Raw genomic sequence first — 18,910 nt, forward strand, 5'->3', positions numbered from 1 at the left:
ATCCAGGCCTGGCTGCCTGCAGGCCTTTCATTAAATGAGTTTTTGCTTCTAACTGCAGGACAAAACCCATATAGCTGCCAGAGAGCTGACCTGGATTTGAAACTAAAATGTCAGCTAAACTCTCCTGGCTAAATATTCACACCAAGCAAGGCTGCAAGGAGCTCTGGGAGCTTAGTGTTCAGGTCTCTGTAAGCACTGGTTTGCTCTCAGAAGACTCCATTTCTTTGGGGCTAATTATACGAAAGATTTCAAGAATCAATTGTTTTCTCTTGCTTATTAATCCTGCAAATCAATCCATAATCCATAAACAGACTATAAAGGAAGATAAATACTAAACTACCTTCCAATGTTAGCAGTAGATAATCATGCTGTTAACGAAAATATTTTAAAGAAAAGCTGCAGGAGATATCAGAACAGACAGAATTTAGGGGGCGGGGTGGGTAGTATGAGTATTCCACACCGAGATAAAATTCAAAGTCAAACTTTTTATCTTCTGGGGTTAGGTTTTTAAGCATATTGACAGATCTGTTTAAAAGAGCAATGTAGCAACATCAAATAGCAAAGTGACTCATGGCAATTAGGAAACAAATGAATGCTCAACCATAAGCACTTACTTTCTGACTCAGCAGCTACACAGCAGAAATTAGCAATGATGTCGGACGGTAAGGATTGTATCAGGGCCTGAGTACCAAGGGAAGAAAGGAAGTCAGCACCCAGGCTACAAATGGATACTGGTGAAACACCGGGGGGAAATGTAGGCTTGCAAGGTGGTGTTATACTTTAAGTTAAATAGAACTGGGTTTCAATTTCAACATATAGTCCAACTAGCTTTGATTATTAGGGGTTAATAAGTCTGTTTGCTTATCTGTAAAATGGAAATTTAAAATGCCAATTAAAAAGGACTATTACGATAAATGACTCATTTTTGTAATATTTTAGTTTCATTTATATGTAGTCTCATTCCCCACTAACCAGCCTATGAGGTACAAATATTATCTCCATTTTATAGATGAGAAAACTGAGGCTCAGGGAAATAAGTTATTTGTCTGAATTCATATTGCTAGTAAGTGTCAGGGTTAACAGTTGGGCTCAGATCTTCTGACACTTTCGTCAATACCATAGGTATTGATGAAAAACAAATATAAGATATATAAAAACGTGTAGCCTATTACCTTGCACAGAGGGTAATGAATGAATATTTGCGAAAAATCTTATGTAAAAAATAAAGTATTATTTACTCTTGTCAGTACACCAGAAATATTTTACAACTAAAGAAGTTTAATTACACCCAAAATAAGGAAGGAAGGAAGGAAGGAAGGAAGGAAGGAAGGAAGGAAGGAAGGAAGAAAGAAAGAAAGAAAGAAAGAAAGAAAGAAAGAAAGAAAGAAAGAAAGAACCAACTGCTTTACTTTTTGGGAATCATCTCACCAGAGTATATTTAGCCATCTGAACGAGTATATGCAGCCATCTGAACGAGTAAGCAAAGTCAGATCATAGGTTCTGCAACACTTAGGTTGGCCATCTACTTACCCCAAAGACCAATGAGAAAAACTATTAAGTACTATTAACGTATGGCTTCACCGAGGTCTAGCCAGACATATTAGAATGCTATGCTGTATGACACAGTAGATACCAGCCCCATAAGGTTATTGAGCGCTTAAAATGTGGCCAATGCAAATAAGGAACTGAGTTTTTAATTTTATTTAAAGTTTAATTTAAAAATCGATATTTGATCCAGTTACTGGAAAACTTTTTAAGTATTGGAACTACTTGGGTATATGAATCTATGTTTTTAACTGTCAATTTTGTAAAACCTAAATACATATCAAGTATTTACAATAAATAACTATAGTCTGAACTGAGATGTTCTATAAGCATAAAATATAAACAGGACCTCAAGACTTAATAAGAAAAAAGGAATGTAAACTATCTCATTAATAATTTTTACATTAATTATAGGTTGAAATATTTTTTATGTCTTGGGTTAAATAAAATATATTATTAAGATTAATTTCACTTGTTTCTTTTTACCTTTTTTATGTGGCTACAAGAAAATTTTAAATTATATATGAGGCTAACATTATTTATCTGTTGGACAGCGGTGGTATAAGGGAAGTTAAGAGGAAGTGAGATTGCATCTAAAAGTATATGTAACTTCTAAAGAAAAAGAAAACTCTCGACATTCAAAGGCAGTAAAAACTATGATTATGGTAAAAACGAAATGGAGAGGACACTGATACACAGATAGTACAAATATTTGAAATAGATATATAGGTACTACCACAGTTTTGGACACGGTGCCATCTAGCAGACATAAAAACCTACCTTGTTTATTTCATTCACAATAAATCCTTCCGAAGCTGTAACCTCTGGGATGCCATCAAGGCCAATTCCTTGACAAGTTAGGCTGCCATACAAAGTTGGTTTCCCTATATAGCACAAAAGAAGCATATCTCAAAACATAAGAAGAATTTAACATTTTTCTCCCTGAAGACTCAATTCAGGCATCTGTATAGATGGTAGGAAATTGGCTCATGAAAGCGTAGCATGTACTTGTGCTAAAAATGAGGCAAAGTAGGAAGAGTACTAGCCTAAGTTGGGAGGGAATATACGCAAGGGCTAAAGGTTAGGAACAAAGATTTAAAGGTATAAGAATAGCATTTGTAGAGAAAGCTACTAAAGTGATCTCAACTTCAGTTTTACTGGCAGTGAAATGGAACTGTTCCAGGATGAAAGGTGAAGATCAATATGAATATACGCATTTCTCCACAGTATACACGCATAATACATAGTCAAGTTAAGCTTTATTAATCTGGAAAATGTGCTTAAGAAGAACACTGCTTTTGCAGTGATATGGGCTAAATATTATCCTAAACATAAACATATGCAGATGGAAGGATGGAGTTAAAAACACTTCTCTTCTTACTCTGCACCGTATTTATACACTTCTGTAACAGTTCACAAGACTTCATTTACATTTCTGATCTCCCCACTAGACTGTGAAGTCCTTGAGTTCAGAAGCCAGCTGGTTGCTACAAATTATTCCGCAAATAACTGTTCTACCAAATTGAAATTCGAGGAGTAAGAGGGAAGTAAAAACCATCATGGATTCACACAGAGTGGGAGGGCTTCTAGAGAGGGTGGGACTTGAGTAGGACCTTAAAAGAAAGATAGGACTAGGAAGAAGATAACGAAAAGGAAACTTTAAATCAGGGAGGGGTCATGTCAAGACCAAAAAAAAGTCAGAAAGAACAAGGGGGAAGGAAGAATCAATGTACCAGTTTGGTTACAACAGTCATGGAAAAGGTAGTTGAAGGACGTTAATGTAGGAACTAACCAGCTAGGGTAGAAATTTGGACTAGAGAAGATCTATTGTAGTGAAAAAGCTTTTGGCTAGGAAGTGGTGCTAGTGAAATGTTAGTTCAGAGGGATGCCACAACAATAGGATTGAGGAACTCTGCAAATCCCTCCTGGCTTCACTAACTGCCCCATGAAGTCTGGCTTTCATGATGCATCATTTCAACTAATCTCCTGTTAGTACCCTCAATGACCTCTCTACATTTGTAAAGTCACTAACATGACCTCAGTCTTGGTTTTTTTACATAATAGAACTGGGATTAATCCAGCCTCTCACCTTCTGCATTTCTACCTGGAGGCTGCTGAGTGCTGCCACAGAGAAGGACACAACTGTGCAGACTGGCCCCACTACAATTCATGTTTCCGAACTCTGTACAGTTTTGCAGTCCTTTTGCCACTTCTGTTCCTCACAGCAGCCACTTCTCATGACACCCATCCTGCCATCAAAACCTTCTTCCTTAATAGCCAAAATGTGGAAACAACTCAAATGTCCATCAATTATTTTTCAAAAGTACATCAACTGATGAATGGATTAAAAATGTGATGTATCCATTAAAAGATAGGGTAGCTAAATGGATAAGAACACGATATATATATATATATATATATATATATATATATATATATATGTATATATGTATATATATACATACACATATATATATATACACATATACATACATACATACACTGTTTTCAAGACACCCACTTCAAATTGAAAGACAAACACAGACTGAAAGGGATGGAAAAAGATATTTCGTGCAAATGGAAACAACAACAAAAAAAGCTGGGGTAGCAACACTTATATCAGACAAAATAGACTTTCAAACAAAGGCTGTAACAAGAGACAAAGAACCCAGAGATTCCACTTCTGGGTATTTATCCCAAGAAACCCAAAACACTGATTCAAAAGACATATGCATCCCTATGTTCAGTGCAGCATTATTTGCAATAGCCAAGATATGAAAGTAAACTAAGTGTTCATTGATAGGCAAATGGATAGAGAAGATATGGTACATATGTACAGCCATATGGATGGACCTAGAGGGCATTTGCTAAGTGAAATAAGTCAGAGAAAGAGAAATATCATATGATTTCACTTACATGTGGAATCTGAAAAATAAGATAAGCAAATAAAACAGAAACAAACTCAGATACAGAAAACATTTTGATGGTTGCCAGATGGGAGGGGGGTTGGGAAGATGGGGAAGGGGATTAAAAGTGCAAACTGCCCGTTATAAAAACAGTGACGGGGATGTAAAGTACAGCATAGGGAATATAGTCAATAATACTATAGTAACTATGTATGATGTCAGATGGGTATTAGACTTATCGGAGTGATCACTTCATAAGTTATATAAAGGTTTAATCACTATGTTGTACACCTGAAATTAATATAGCATTGTATGTCAACTGTAATTGAAAAATAAAAAATTATTTTAAAAAATGTGGTGTATCCATACAATAGAATATTACTTGACCACAAAAAGGAATGAATGCTACAACATGGATAAAGCTTGAAAATGTTATGCTAAATGAAAGAAGTCAGACACAAAAGGCCACACATTGTATGATTCCATTTATATGAAATGTCCAGAAAAGGCAAATCCATCGAGTGGTTGCTAGGGGGCTGGGAAGAGGAAATGGGAAGTGGCTGCTAAAGAGGATAGGGTGTCTTTTAGGGGTGATGAAAATGTTCTGGAGTTGATAGTGGTGATAGACACACAACTCTGAATAAACTAAATCCCCTGAATTGTACACTTTAAAAAGGTAAATGTAATGGTATGTGAATTATATCTCAATAAAGCTGTTATTTTTTAAAAATGAGAATCCAAATAGTACCTACCTCATAGGGTTGTGAGAAATACAAATATATGTATAGTATCTAGCACAGATAGCACACATTTTATTTCAATAAACCTATTTTAAAAATAAAACAAAAAGCCCTCTGCCTTAAGAGCTGACCCTACCTCCAACATCACAAAGAAAACCGAGACTATAGGACACTCACAAATTTCCACGTCCATGCCTATGCATTTATTTACATCTGCACTTACCTTCACCTTCTTTCATCTTAGTCTTTTAGACTTCATTCAATCTCCTCTATTCCCTAAGACATTGGTATTTCTGTTAGTCCTTCTCTCCTCTACCTACAATCTATATTTTACTTGTTCTCCAATTAAGTCCCATCTTAAAAATAAAACAAAACCTTGACTATAAACCTTCGAGTTACTATCCTCTCTTCCATGCGGCACCAATTTCCTCAAAAGAAAACTGTTTCAAACTCTATTTCTCATAGAAATAGAATATATTATATAAAGACATCAAAGATATCTGAAATGCAAAATAATCAGTAAAACAACACATTCTCACACACTTGGAATTTTTTTTAATGTTACCACACTAACTGCAAACAAATGAATGGGAATAACAGGAGTTTCATTTGAAGGGAAAATTGCTAAGACGTGGAAACTCTGGATATGGTAAGGTGACTCAATTTTACACTCTGATGTCCAGAAGGATGGTAACTTTAGAAATGAGAAAATTAAGAAAGAAGCCTGTTTGACAACAGAAGAGCTCAGCTTGGTTTTGGATGTGGTAAACTCAAGATGACATTGAGAGCTTCAAGAAGAAACAGCTAGCAGACAACTGTTCAATCTCTGCTTGAAACTGAAGAGAGGCCAGGGCGAGAGCGATACATCTGGGAATCATCAGGAAGGTCACACTTGAAGCTATACAACTACTTAGAATACAATAATATATAGCTAAGAGACTGTTTTAGATGTATCAGCAGCGTCTCCATGAACAAGTTTATAGCGTCCAAATGGAAAACCAATCTGAAGACCTTCTCCCAGAATGGAGATGAGGTGATGTCTGATCACAGACTGGTCAAGAACATTTGAAGACTATGAGCATTGCGCCAGGAGTTTGGGCCAGGAGAAAGTAGGAAGCTCTCTTCTAGGGGTAGTAAATCCTTTTTCTCTAAAGGGAATGCATATAGACTTAAGGACATTACCTGGTGGGTGACAGCTCAGCCAGGCCTCCCCTTCATCCTTCCTATGAAGAGAGACAAAAACCTAATTAGGCTCACTCAACACTGAAAAGGATGCCACTGGTACAAGGGGAGAAAGATCATATAATTTCCAGTTTGGCCATACTACTTAGACATGATCTAGTCTAATATCTCATCCAGGCATGTTTGTCTTATTCTAAGACAAACTTTATTTGTTGAAGATATTTGTGGATTAAGTGTTTAATACATATATCTGTTGGTTCAATGAAGGGCTAATATTTCATCAATAGGGAGTCACTATTCATTTGTAATTGCACAGCTTTGAAAAATCGGGAATAGTTTATATTTAAACATTTATTGGGATTATTGTAAGCCAGACCCTGTGCTAGGCACTTTGCATATAGCATCATTAATCCTGACAACAATTTAACAAGATATCTTTTATTAATCCTCAGGTTAAAGATTAAAAAAGCTGAAGCTCAGAGAGAAATGACTTGCCTAGCTATGAAGCAGAAAATGAAACCTGGGACTAGTATACAATGTCTGTGTTCTACCACCTCAGACTTTTCATGTTTTAGAATGCACTTCCCCAATCATCCAAATCATTATCTCAGCATCCTATACACTCTTAGGGTATAGCAGAAAGGCACTAGGCTTTTAAGATAGAAAGACATAGGTTGCCAGCAATTCTCCATCACTTATTAGCTGCATGATCTTGGGCAAGTTACTTCCTCAGATTCTGATCCTGCCTTCTCTCATAGGCACCTAGTAGCCCTCAATAAATATTAGTGGTCTTCCTTGATTACTTATCACACATTCTGTGTTATAGTAAGTAATGTGTACTTTATTTTAGCCCACTTAGTAAGGTGTAAGTTTCTTAAATACAGGAATGTTTTATTCATCTTCACCATTGTTTCAATTTGAAAATCCTTATTAGTAATAAAAATTGTCATTTATGGCACTACTGTACTCATCCTGGTGAACGCACACTATATGATCAATAAATATGTTAAATAAATGAATGGTTTGCTGTGCATTCCCAATGCAGCTGTCAACTTGAGAGCAGGAACCACCCCTTAAGTTTACACACTGTACTGCATGGAGCATCTATCCAGGTCAGCGTCTGGACATGGTAGGCGCTACATTGTTTAGTAGAATGGTCCAATATGACTAATATGCCATTAGGGACCGAGAAGGATACAAAGATTCCATCACACAGTAAAAGACAATGTGGTGGTGGTGAGTACTGGGGCTTTTGCAAATAGCTGACGACCAATAAATATTTGTTAAATGACTGACTACTTGGCCTCTTGCCTCCCAGTCTTGCTGTCTTCCTACAACTCATTAATCCTAGTTCTGATGCTGGGATCACACAGCTCTGATGTGCTTCCCTAGCTTCAGGATAGCTCTTGAGAGAATGAAAAACAATAACCATGTGGGTTTGAGACTTCGTTTTCTAGACCCAATACTCCCTCAACAATTGATGAGATAACCCCTATGGATATCCTGGATCGGGCATGACTCTCCTTAACGAAAAGGCAACATCCGCTACCCGCCTCCTCTGTCCGGGTTCTGGGACTGGTTTCACCTGAGGGCTTGAGCCCAGTCGCTTTGAATCCTCAAAGGCGCCGCCATCTTGACCCCACCTCCACCAGCCCGCCTCTTCCGCTCTTTCCCGGAAGTAGGGCGGGGGGCGGGATCTACAAAGAGAGACCACCAATGAAAATGCGCGGTGGGTCTCTTCCCTTCCCTCCCCCTTCCGCGCGCGCGCTCCTGAGATGTTGGTTCCTGGCAGGAAGGTCGGAAGAGTTCCAACTGCCTGCGAAGTGGACGTGCTGGAACGCACATTCGGGTCTTCTTGTCCGCCAGTTCGGTGAGCACTGCGTGCCGCTTCTTTGCACTCTGAAACGTAACGGGCACTACGTGGGCGCGCCCGGTGGCGGCGCGGGCGCATGCGCTCTCTCCTGAAGGTGGGAGAGGAGCTTCAGATGATTTGGCCGCTTGGGTATCTTTGCTTTCTGGTCTTTTTGATGCCTTTCTCGTCCAAGCCTGCCTCCCCATGCAGCTGCCGACCACGTAACCTGCCGTTATCTCTGAGCAAGGGTCTTTTTTTATTCCAAGGGAGGCTGAAGCCGGGATGTGGTGGGGAAAAGCGTACGGTAGCGTTTACTGAGTTCTCTTGTAGCCCATGCATTCGACATCATTATGTTAATTCTTACAGTAATTCTGCGAGTTAAATATTAAGGAGCAAACTAAAAAAGATTGCAAGATAAAGCTTGTGCTGGTATTCGAACTCGGATTTCTTGGCTTAAGATCCAAGCCACTTTTCTTTACACCGTACTTGCTCTAAGAGGTTTGCCCCCTGCCTTTAAAGAGCTCACTGTGTATTTAGGAAGAGGAAACATATAGTAATAGGACTATTGTGACGTAATTTGCTCAGGGTCACTCCAAATGTCAGTGACAAAGCTAGTTTTCCAACACGTCAGTTTTCAAAGCCGGTTTCCCCCCTCCTCAGATTGTACTGCCTCCAAAGCAAATGAGTTTTATGTAGGGCTTTAGCGTGTTTAAATCCTTCTTGTGACTTCCCCTTGGCCTTCTAAATGCCTTAACATGGCTAACAAGGTCTGGTTATGATCGGATACTTTCTCAGTTTCTTTTGTTTTCTCATATTCTATGCTTCCAGTCATACAGAACTTTCCAGTCCTCTCAAATTGTCTCAACCCCCCACCCTGTTCTTCCTTCCCATCTCTAGTTAACTCCTATTCATCCTTCAGCTGTCAGTTTATAAATCACTTCCTCCAGGAAGCCTTCCCTGCCTGTTTCTCCTCTTGTCTGGATTAGGTATCACTCCTCCACTGTGTTCCCAGTATGAGCTCTCTGTATACACTGTATAGTAAACTGGCTGTTTACTTGCCTAGATTGTAAACTATGAAGGCAGGAACGGTATCTGTCCTGGTCACTCCTGTATCCTCAACTCTAGCATAGTGCCTGGTACATGATGAGTACTCAGTGATGATTTGCTGAATGAATCAGCGACACAGGAAAGGCATTAAGGAGTCGTAGCTCCTTTACAGCCAGTCATGGTGAAATTTATACAAAGACTGAGGCCATTTCTCTTCATCTCTTTCTTAAGTTCTTTATGCTACCTTCTGCTGGGTATTCTGAAGTAGGTGAACTTGGGAAGACAGTCTGGGCAAATAGAGTTCACATGAAGTACTCTTACTTACCTCACAGATTCGTCTCTTGCCCAGGCTGCTGCATGCTGTATTCTGTAGCCACACAACTCTCTCCATTCCACATGTCAAACCCTACCATATTTGGGTACTCTCCTAAGTGTTAAATTTTGTTCTTCTCAAGCCATAGAATAAGGCCAACAGAAGAAGGGAAATTAGTTCTTTGAGGGTGAATCAGAGATAGCTTCTTCAGAAAGGTGATATTTTACCCAATTCAAATTCTATTAGAAGAATCCATTCGAGCTTATTTAGTGCTGTGCTCAGCATTCTCACATACTTTACTTCATTGCATTCCGTTCAAACCATTTTGCAGGCCTGTTCTCTGCCAGGACTCGTGCTGAGGGCACCAAGTTGAATCAGGCCCATTATCTGTCTGCAAATAGCTTACAGTCTCCAAAGGGAGACATATGTATACATAGGCCATAACCGTGCAGTGTTCAGTGTTACTTATAAGAGGAACCTCATATACAATCATGTCCCTACTCTAACCTTGCCTCCACTGATGTCTAGAGACTCCCAAAGATGTCAACTCAAGGCCATACCTGGGCCCGACAGGTGAAGAAGGAGGGTGAGGAAGAGGACCCACTGGACCAGCTCATCTCCCGTTCTGGCTGTGCGGCTTCCCACTACGCGGTGCAGGAGTGCATGGCCGCGCACCAGGACTGGCGACAGTGCCAGCCACAGGTGCAGGCCTTCAGGGACTGCATGAGTGAACAGCAGGCGAGACGGCGGGAGGAGCTGCAGAGGAGGAAGGAGCAAGGCAGTGCCCACAGCTGACACCCCAAACCGTCTATCCCCAGAGCATGGCCTGAAGAAACTAGCACCCAGCGAGGTCATGGGAAGAAAAATCCTCAACTGGAAGTGTGGGCCAAGAGGTATAAAACTTGGGGATGGTCTTTGGGACTGAGGTTGAGAGCCAGGTAGCCATGGGTTTGCACATGACTGCCATCAAGAGCTGTCGGATTTTCATGGTGAGGTCCTACACATCCCTACCCGTCTTATTGCACAAATATGAAATACCAATATTCACCATGTAAAACACAGTGGGGTTAAGAGTTGCTCTGCTAACCTCCATCTTGGATCAGTGTGCCAAGTACTGAGCTGATACATGGACATTGAATTTTGCAAGTATATTTACAATCTAAAGGTAAATTGGATATCTAATCAGGTCTTCATTTCTTCAGTCTTTGGTTCAACAACAAGTTTTTTTGAGAACTTCTCATGTTCTAGGCACTGTTAGAAGCTGATGTGATAAATAATGTGATCTTTGCCTTCATGTTGCTTAGTCTAGTTTGAGAGACAGAAATAAAACAACACTGGAACAACTAATTCCTGCCAGTGATATAAATGACTTTATCTTTCACAAGTTGTTCTGGATGTTTCATTCAGTCTAATGGAAGGAAGAAAGCAAATGGGAAAATAAACACACTCTGCCTCTTCTATGCCAGTCTGTTGAATTAATAGATGCAGAGTCTGACCTTAACACACTCCCAACCCAACACACACACAATGTTGGTTTGACATTTAAAAAGTACATTGAACGTAAAATACAGATTTTTCCGCTTTTGAAAAATAGAGAAGTTGTCATCATGGAGCTTCAATTCCTACTTGACAACAATTTGCTAGAGCTGAATAAGGTTTCTCTTTTAGGTGGTTGTGTTCTCTGGTTAACAATAGTTGCCACCATTTCTCATTTTGTTTCCATGGAACCACATTACCCATTATATTACTTTCTGCCTAGCCCTGTAAAGCATTGGGAGTGGCGAGGGAGTTGGGGGAATGACCCCTGTCATAGAAACTGGGATGCGAAGGGACAGTCATCATCAGTAATGTTTCCTGTGTGTGTGTCGTGTGTGTGTGTGTGTGTGTGTGTGTGTGTATTAGAAGCATAAATGTGAAGTATAGTAGGCCCTAATACTACTTTTGTGTTGGTATTTGGGGAGGAAAGAGAAAAGAGGGGAGAAGATAGGAGGAATACCAGTTTAAAGAACAATAGAATCCAATTTCAGCTTCCAAGTGGAAGGGGGTGACTGGGTGTATACTGTGTTTCCTCGAAAATAAGACATCCTGAAAATAAGCCCTAGTTAAGATCGTCAGCCAGACGGGTTCATTTAATATGTTATGACGATGTTCCAGAAGATGATGACATGGCTATTTGAATAAATGTAGATTGTTGTACATGAAAAAAATAAGACAACCCCTGAAAATACGCCCTAATGTGTCTTTTAGAGCAAAAAGGAATATAAGACCTGGTCTTATTTTCTGGGAAACATGGTATATAAAGATGAATCTCTGTTCGGTGCTGTAGGTCATCAGAGGGAGTAGTGGGGATTAGAGCTGTCAGCAAGAATCTCAGAGAAGAGAAGGGATTTAGTTGAGTTGAACCTTTAAAGATGAAGTAGATAATACATTTCTATCATAACAGGAATGATGACCATCTGGAACAAAAAGTACCTAGAAATCAGAAAGAAAAAGCAAACTACCCAATTGAAAGTGAACAAAGTTAAACATGCCCCCAAAACAGGAAAATGTAAATATATTTCACATCACTGATAAGAAAAATGCAAAATTTAAAAACAGTTTTATTAGCTGATCCTGTTGACAAAAAGCAGAATTATTTATAATGACCAGTATTGGTGGGGATGGAAACACACATTCACACTTTTGAAGGGATCATAATTTAGTAAAGCTTTTGGAGGGCAATATGGTGGGATCTATAAATATTTTAAATGTTTAAACAGCATTTATTAGGAATTCTCTTAAATATATTTTTATAAAATGTCTGTACTATGATGTTCATCGTGTATAGGAGTGAATAAATGGTCACAGTGTGACCATCATTCCATCAATAAAGACTATATTTGCTTACATATTTAAATCTTTTACAATAGGAACATATCTATATATTAACTTGTATAATTAAGATAGAAATAACAGGCCATGAGGTGGGGAGAGCCCAGCAGAGAGGATGGGTAGGAGGACCTCCTTAGCAGGAGGAATGGCTTCCAAACCAGCAAAGTGGAGGGAGCAAGTTTTGGAGGGCTCCGGCCCTAACAGGGAGCTAACACTGGATGGGTAACAGTGTATTTGGGCAAAGGGTGCTCTGTTGCCACCCAAGCCTCTTTCCTCAAATAAAGGGGGATAATTCCTATTTGATAGGCACATTGAAAGAATTAAATGAGATAATATATAATAAAAATTGTTAGCATTTATTGAAGCTTTACCTAACTTTTATGGAGCATTTAACCCACGCTGTCTGGTTCCAAAGTCTGCTCTCAATCCCTATGATGTGCTTTCAAATCCCGCTATGCCACTTACTAGCTGGGTGATTCGGGGCCAATTACTTAACATATCAAGATCTGTTTTTTCTTTTGTAAAAATAGTTATAATGCTTTCCTCATACACCTCACAACTAATGTAGGGTTGTTGAAAGAATGAGTTATTATTGGTACAGCAGGTCTTCAAATAATGTTTCATTCGATGTCTTTTCGTTATAATGAGATGCGGTAAGAACTTAATGCGTTTATATCAATTAGCCTAGTCAAATTGGTTTTGTTATATGTTATTTTGCTTAAAGTCGCAGAACCTGTCAATGACATTAAGTGAGGACTTGCTGTAAAGTGCTTAGAAACAGTGTCTGGCACTTAATAATCAGTCACTAAATGTTAGCTGTTAGCGTCATTATTATTGTGTGCTAGTCACTGTCCTGAGTTATGTTATCATTCAATCCTCAAAGCGCTGCATCAGCTCACCTTTCAGAGGAGGATATAAAGGTCAGATTGAGGATCATCCTCCCAGTGTGTGTACAGCCTGTGCTGTTCTCTGCTCTGTGCTCTCTCACAAGCCTCGTGTGCCCATTACGGTGCTTAACACAACAGTAAGTAACCATATGTAAATACCACTTTACTTTTTTTTGTTGCTTTACAAGAAGGAAATGAACCAGTGCAACTTGACCACGGTGGTCTAGATCGGTATGCCTATTTTTTAGTCTCAGCTTTGCAGCCCACAGCCATGGAGCTGGAGTTTAATGTGGTCCGTGCCTGTCCCTATACAAGCTACAGCTACCTCTGTGCCAGGGATGAGTGGAGCGACCTCTTGGCGAGGTGCCCCCTTGGGGAGGCGTAGGGCAGACTCGTGATTTGGCTCTTCCCTCCAAGGTCCTTGGCTGAGGACGGGGCCTGTGCCCAGTGCTCAAGTGCATTGGAATGTGTTTGACTAGATAAGTAAGAGGATACTCCTCACACTCTCCCTCCCTCAGGTAAAGTTGCCACACTAAGTCCTGGGCTACTGACTTTAGAAATCCAAAGAGCCAGAGCAAGTCCGGGTGGAAACCTTCCACTGTCCTGCGGTAGTGAAGGCGAGGGCTCTCTGCTCTGCGCCAGCGGAGACTTACAGCAGGAGAGGAAGTGGGAGAGTCCTTCTGTCGTCGGAGGAGTTTTCATTCTTTAGAGCCCGGGTATTCTTTTAGATGGTGAGCTGATCCCCTAAACCTTGAAATGTCTGAGAATGAAACTTTTTCCAGGGGGAGTATAAGAGCTAAATGAATCATTTCAGATTCTCCAGGGAGATCAAATATTTGAAGACAAAAACGGCACAAAGAGATCAAAGTACAGATTAAACAAGCACAAGGCACATTGGCCGCCTCTGTCTGCAGTGCTTTTCCAGCACATCTGGTTTTAGACATACATGCCAGTGCATGCTCAGAGAACTTCCCTTCCTTAAGTACACTTTACATCCTAGAAACAGTGGGAACCAGGGGTCTCTGAGCATTGCCATGGTGTCTGAATGGCCAAAATATCCAGATTCCATTTGTTTCTGTACAACTAAAACATACCCTTTAAGAATCCACAGCTGGTAATTTCCAGGCTCTGTGGTGCGGGGGAGGAGGCGGAAGGCCTCCTCAGCCAGAGGAAAGGGACTAATACGTAAAACTGAAGAATCTACTGGCTTTAACCATTAAAACTGCCCATTTCACCCAGGTCCTTTTTGAAAGTTACTGATCTACATAAAACTCCATTTCTAAAAATCTCAATGATGTTCACTGAACCACGAATTGAGTGACCTGGAGCTATTCCTGGCTGTCACTGGTTAACTGGGTGACCTTGGACAAGTCTCTTTCCCTCCCAGGCCAGTTAACTCATCTGTAAAATGAAAGCCAAATCAGATTATTCCAAAGGTTACGTATTAATAGAGCCCAGCTGTTCTGATTCCTAATCCATTGACCTTCCCGCTCTTCTCCTTTCCATCATTTTTACAGCAGTACTAGGCATAGTTTAACCTAACTGAGGCAATCAAAACTAAAAGTATGCTGAAGGAATGAACTGATACATGCAGCAACATGGATAAAACACTTGGGTAAATGAAGATAGCTACAGAAGGTTCCATACTGTATGATATTTATATATAGTACTGGGTAGGCAAAACTATGGCAGTAGAAATGAGATTAGTGGTTGCTTCTGGGGAAAAATGAAAGAATGTGAGGGAACTTCCTAGGGTGATAGAAATGTTCTTTATCTTGATAGAAGTTTAAGTTTTATGGGGGACTGCGTTTTCAAGACTGGTCAAATATACATTTAAAATCTGTGTTTCACTATATACAAATTATACCTCAATGGAAAAAAATATTTCCAAAAAGTACGCTGAAGAAGTTTAGAAGGTAATCTAACATTTACTAAGCACTTGCTAGCCCATTATATACAGTATCTCTTATCTCATACTCCTAAAAGGGAATTGTCCCCATTGATAGATCAGAAAACTGAGGTTTAAGAAGATTAAAACAACTCACCTGAGGCCTCAAAACTAATAAATGCAGAAACTAGGTATAGCTCAGATTCGTCTGCCTCTTTAATGATAGGTTGTCTCAGGAAGGGAGGGGAAAGTATTTCCAGCTTAGAGCCAGGACACTTGCATCCCATCTGATTTCATTGCCATGTGAGCCTATGCAAGTCCACTTCCCTCTAGGTCTTACTCTAGAAAGTCAAATGCTCATAATTGTTTTGTAACTCTGGGTATCTAGCAATCAGAATATCTCTTGTCCCTCTCACAAGGATAAGGCATTACAAGCAATTGCATTTGTCTCAGGGCAGACTAATCATGAGTAACAAAGCCCTTTGACTCTTGTGAGAATAAATCAACTAGGTCAGTGACACAAGAGCTCCAAGGTGGCAGAACCCAGTTTCTCCTGTTTAAGAGAGAAGCCTGACTCATGCCCCAGTGGTGTCATGGAAAGGGATGGACTGGGAATCAGATCTGAATTCTCCCAGCACTGCCAGTGAGGTGTGCTGTGGACTTACGTAAAGCATTGCTCTTCTCACCTGCACTTGCTGAAAGAGAGGGTTAGCCTGACTGGGTCCCAAGGTCCTTCAGCTTTTAATATCTTGTTAATTTATGACATCCTGTGCCTGATAATAAGGAAAAGTGGGCAACTGGAAAAGACTGCTGTATTCCAGGTTCCACATGGGGTCCCTGTGACATTGCCATTGCCCTTGTGATGTGGGGGTGGTGTATGTCTGTGAGTTTACATATATTTATTCACCTTCTCTTCATGTCACGGCACTCTCTCAACTTCATACTCATCCATTAGTTGCTGCTCTGTTATCTTCCCTAACAGAGACACAGCAATGAGCAATTCTACAACCAAAATACCAGTCCTCACCTGGAAAATTCTGCCACCCTCCCAGTGGGGTTCACTCGGCAGTCCTGGCCTGCTGAGCCTTAAGTTTGGGTTCAGGGAACCATCTTAGTTGAGGGCACCTGCTATCTTGACAGCCCTCCCTCAGTGTTACAGCTTGGGTGGAAATCGGAGTTTCCTCTTGTTGCCTTTGGAGACCAGGGCAAAGGAACTGAAATAACTTCAGGACTGAACCAGGAGTTTCAAAAAGGTACATGCAATACTAGGAATCCTCTGAACTCCCACAGACCTCTTTTCTTTTTTGAGGTCTTTTATTTCGAAGGCTTAAAATGTTTATTGGAAGTCTTAAAAATGTTTAGACTGCTATGTTCTCTTCATCATACATTAGTGATTTGCCACTAGCGTTTTAGAAAGGCCTCCAGGTGATCCTGGTTATGCTTACGTTTGAGGACCAATGACTTAGATCAGGGTTTGACAAACTTTTTATTAAGGGTCACATAATAAATGTTTTAGTTTTACAGTCTTTTGTCACAACCACTCAATTGCCACTGTGGCATGAAAGAAACCATAGACGATATGTACATGAATGAGCATGGCTGTGTTCCAGTAAACCTTTATTTATAAAAACAGGCAATGAGTTTGTAAAACTAGACAGGTGGTACAGACAACATTGTGACTGTATTAAATACCACGCAATGGTTCACTTTAAAATGGTTAGTTCTGTGGTAGTGAATTTCACCTCAATAAATCGTTCATTACCAGCATTATTTTAATTAGATGAAGGATTGGCTCAAAGGAAAGTGGTGACAATTGGCAAACACTCCTCCACAGAGGAGAGAAGGCATTCCTGGCTATTGTGATGTGTACTTATGATAGGTAAGGGTCAGGGTTTCCTTCTTAACTTTGACCACCCAGGAAGCTCTCCCTGTTGACACTCAATATGTCCAATGCTGGCATGAAAGAGTCTGCAGTGAGCTAGTTCAACTTGGCAATCAGTTCTTCCAGCTCTGGCCGAGCTTTGAACCGTCCCTTGAAGTCTTCTTCAGTGTGCTGGGGAGAAGAAAAAGAAAATAAATGGGAATTACTGCAAAGCTTTCAGTTACTCACATATGTACAGCATCAAAAAAGGATCCATCAGCCAGCTCTGTAGAGAATGAATCAAATTCAACTAACTTTTATTGAGTATCATGTACCAGGCTTGTAATGGGTACCAAGGATTCAAAGCTGAATTGGACTTCCTCCCTGCCTTAAATGAACTTATAGTCTGGTGAGAGAAGACAGACTTGCAAAGCACTATGTCACAATGCTATAAGTATCACAATAGAAGCACTTAAAAAGAGAATGCCAGACATTTTTTACTGAATATATTCAGTCAGGCTACAGTGAAGCCATGAAGATCCAGGAAACTTCTCTCTAGATCACATTTCCCTGTTTGTGTTCTGATTCGTTATACTGTATGTGATCTTAAACCACGCTGTTTCTGCTACACAACTGCCTGAAGGGAAGGAATTTTGGGGTGTAATGGGCTCACACCTAACATCAGGATGCTGTGATGGAATTTAGCTTGTGGTTCGTAAAGCATCATCCCTGAAGAGCCAGTAGTACCAGCCTGTACACATTTCCTGATTAGTATCTGGGCTGAATGATCCACATTTGTTTGTTTCTAAAACCAGGCAGTCTAGATGCTCTTAACTGTATTTTGAGCACAGGTGGGTCACCAGGGGGCCTCTTCTCAAACTACCACCTACCTCCTTCACTGACAGTTTGACTCCTTCAGGAAGATTGCTTTGGATTATTTCCAAGAAAATCTCTGCAAATGTAGCACTCAGATTGCTGATCTGCAAAAAGAAAGAAGGTGCTGTATGAGAGGCACTGAAAGCTGGGTGACTGGGGAGACGGCATGGGCTCAAACGTCAGCTCTAGCAGAGCTCGAGGTCCCTTGGATGGAGGCTTAATACCCAGAGTGGGTTTCAGAGCCCAGCCTCTACAGGATTTCTCTTGCTGTCTGCCAAGGTGTCTGCTTGCTGAGATGGTCATGGCCAATATGTGCTCCTGTAGGCAGGGGATGTCATAACTGGACCAAAGAGGTTACCAAGTCCAGGATGACTTTTTGATTCAACTCAGGTTAACCCACATAGGTCAGACCTGATTGGTGTCAGACCCTGTGCTGAGAATCCGGAAGTGAATCAGATCCGTGGTAGAAGGGCATGGAGGAGGCTGCAGAAACCCACTAGAGAAATACCTCAGGTCAAAGAAAGCTTCCAAAAGAGGTAACGTCTGGTGGAGTCTTGAAGAAAAACAGCAGTAAAGTGGGAGAATTCAACAGTAGTGGGAGTTTTCAAGGCAGAGGAAACAGTATTAAGTAAAACGTGGAGGCATCGCACCGTACTAGGGACTTAGAACTAGTTCCGTGTGTGGGTAGTATGAATGAGGTGTTAGCATGAGAATCATGAAGGTACTTAGGTGCTGATCTAAAGAGTTCAAACTATCCTATGGGCCTCAGTGACAAGTTAGATCTGTCATAAGATGTATCTCAATTTATTCCTGATAATAAAGAACCAAAAACTGTAAGTACTTTATTAAAAAAATTAACATAGGTTTAAGTTGTTACTACCTTAACATTCCTCTCATTACCTTGCTGATATATTTCTTAAGTGGATCAAAAAGAGTCATGAT

The 18,910-nt window shown here is 40.3% G+C and overlaps 3 protein-coding genes across 7 annotated transcripts in view; 1 reads left to right on the forward strand and 2 right to left on the reverse strand.

Moving 5' to 3' along the window:
* Window positions 1-8,136, reverse strand: part of PAAF1 (proteasomal ATPase associated factor 1) — a 34,403-nt gene extending 26,267 nt beyond the window's left edge. Inside the window, exons 1-4 of one of the 3 annotated variants that reach the window (XM_074335785.1) lie at window positions 7,959-8,074; window positions 6,374-6,414; window positions 2,326-2,429; window positions 615-681 (exon numbers count right to left, since the gene is read on the reverse strand). Coding sequence is in view for 1 of the 3 variants with exons in the window: in XM_019744384.2 (XP_019599943.2) it covers window positions 2,326-2,429; window positions 6,374-6,414; window positions 7,959-8,005 (192 nt within the window). In the remaining 2 variants the exon portion in view is untranslated. Of the gene's footprint in view, window positions 1-614; window positions 682-2,325; window positions 2,430-6,373; window positions 6,415-7,926 lie in introns of all 3 variants that reach the window. The other 2 variants (XM_019744387.2, XM_019744384.2) reach the window with 2 other exon arrangements.
* COA4 (cytochrome c oxidase assembly factor 4 homolog) lies at window positions 8,105-11,045 on the forward strand. Of its 3 annotated transcripts, none has more exons than XM_019744391.2 (2): window positions 8,105-8,243; window positions 10,114-11,045. In XM_019744391.2, exon 2 carries the CDS (start codon window positions 10,126-10,128, stop codon window positions 10,378-10,380), a length of 255 nt encoding a protein of 84 aa, XP_019599950.2. In that variant the 5' UTR covers window positions 8,105-8,243; window positions 10,114-10,125; the 3' UTR covers window positions 10,381-11,045. The 3 variants fall into 3 exon arrangements, with proteins under 3 accessions (XP_019599950.2, XP_019599949.2, XP_019599951.2); XM_019744390.2 differs by having other exon boundaries at window positions 8,206-8,340; window positions 10,114-10,519; XM_019744392.2 differs by lacking the exon at window positions 8,105-8,243 and adding an exon at window positions 8,254-8,375 and having other exon boundaries at window positions 10,114-10,519.
* Window positions 11,046-16,831: 5,786 nt separating this feature from the next.
* MRPL48 (mitochondrial ribosomal protein L48) overlaps window positions 16,832-18,910 on the reverse strand; it is a 53,732-nt gene continuing 51,653 nt past the window's right edge. Inside the window, exons 7-8 of the mRNA XM_019744399.2 lie at window positions 17,983-18,072; window positions 16,832-17,284 (exon numbers count right to left, since the gene is read on the reverse strand). Coding sequence (XP_019599958.2) covers window positions 17,210-17,284; window positions 17,983-18,072 — 165 coding nt within the window. The 3' untranslated portion in view covers window positions 16,832-17,209. The remainder of the gene's footprint in view (window positions 17,285-17,982; window positions 18,073-18,910) is intronic.

This window comes from Rhinolophus sinicus, linkage group LG06 (assembly GCF_036562045.2).
Source record: "Rhinolophus sinicus isolate RSC01 linkage group LG06, ASM3656204v1, whole genome shotgun sequence".
Taxonomy (NCBI): Eukaryota; Metazoa; Chordata; class Mammalia; order Chiroptera; family Rhinolophidae; genus Rhinolophus; species Rhinolophus sinicus.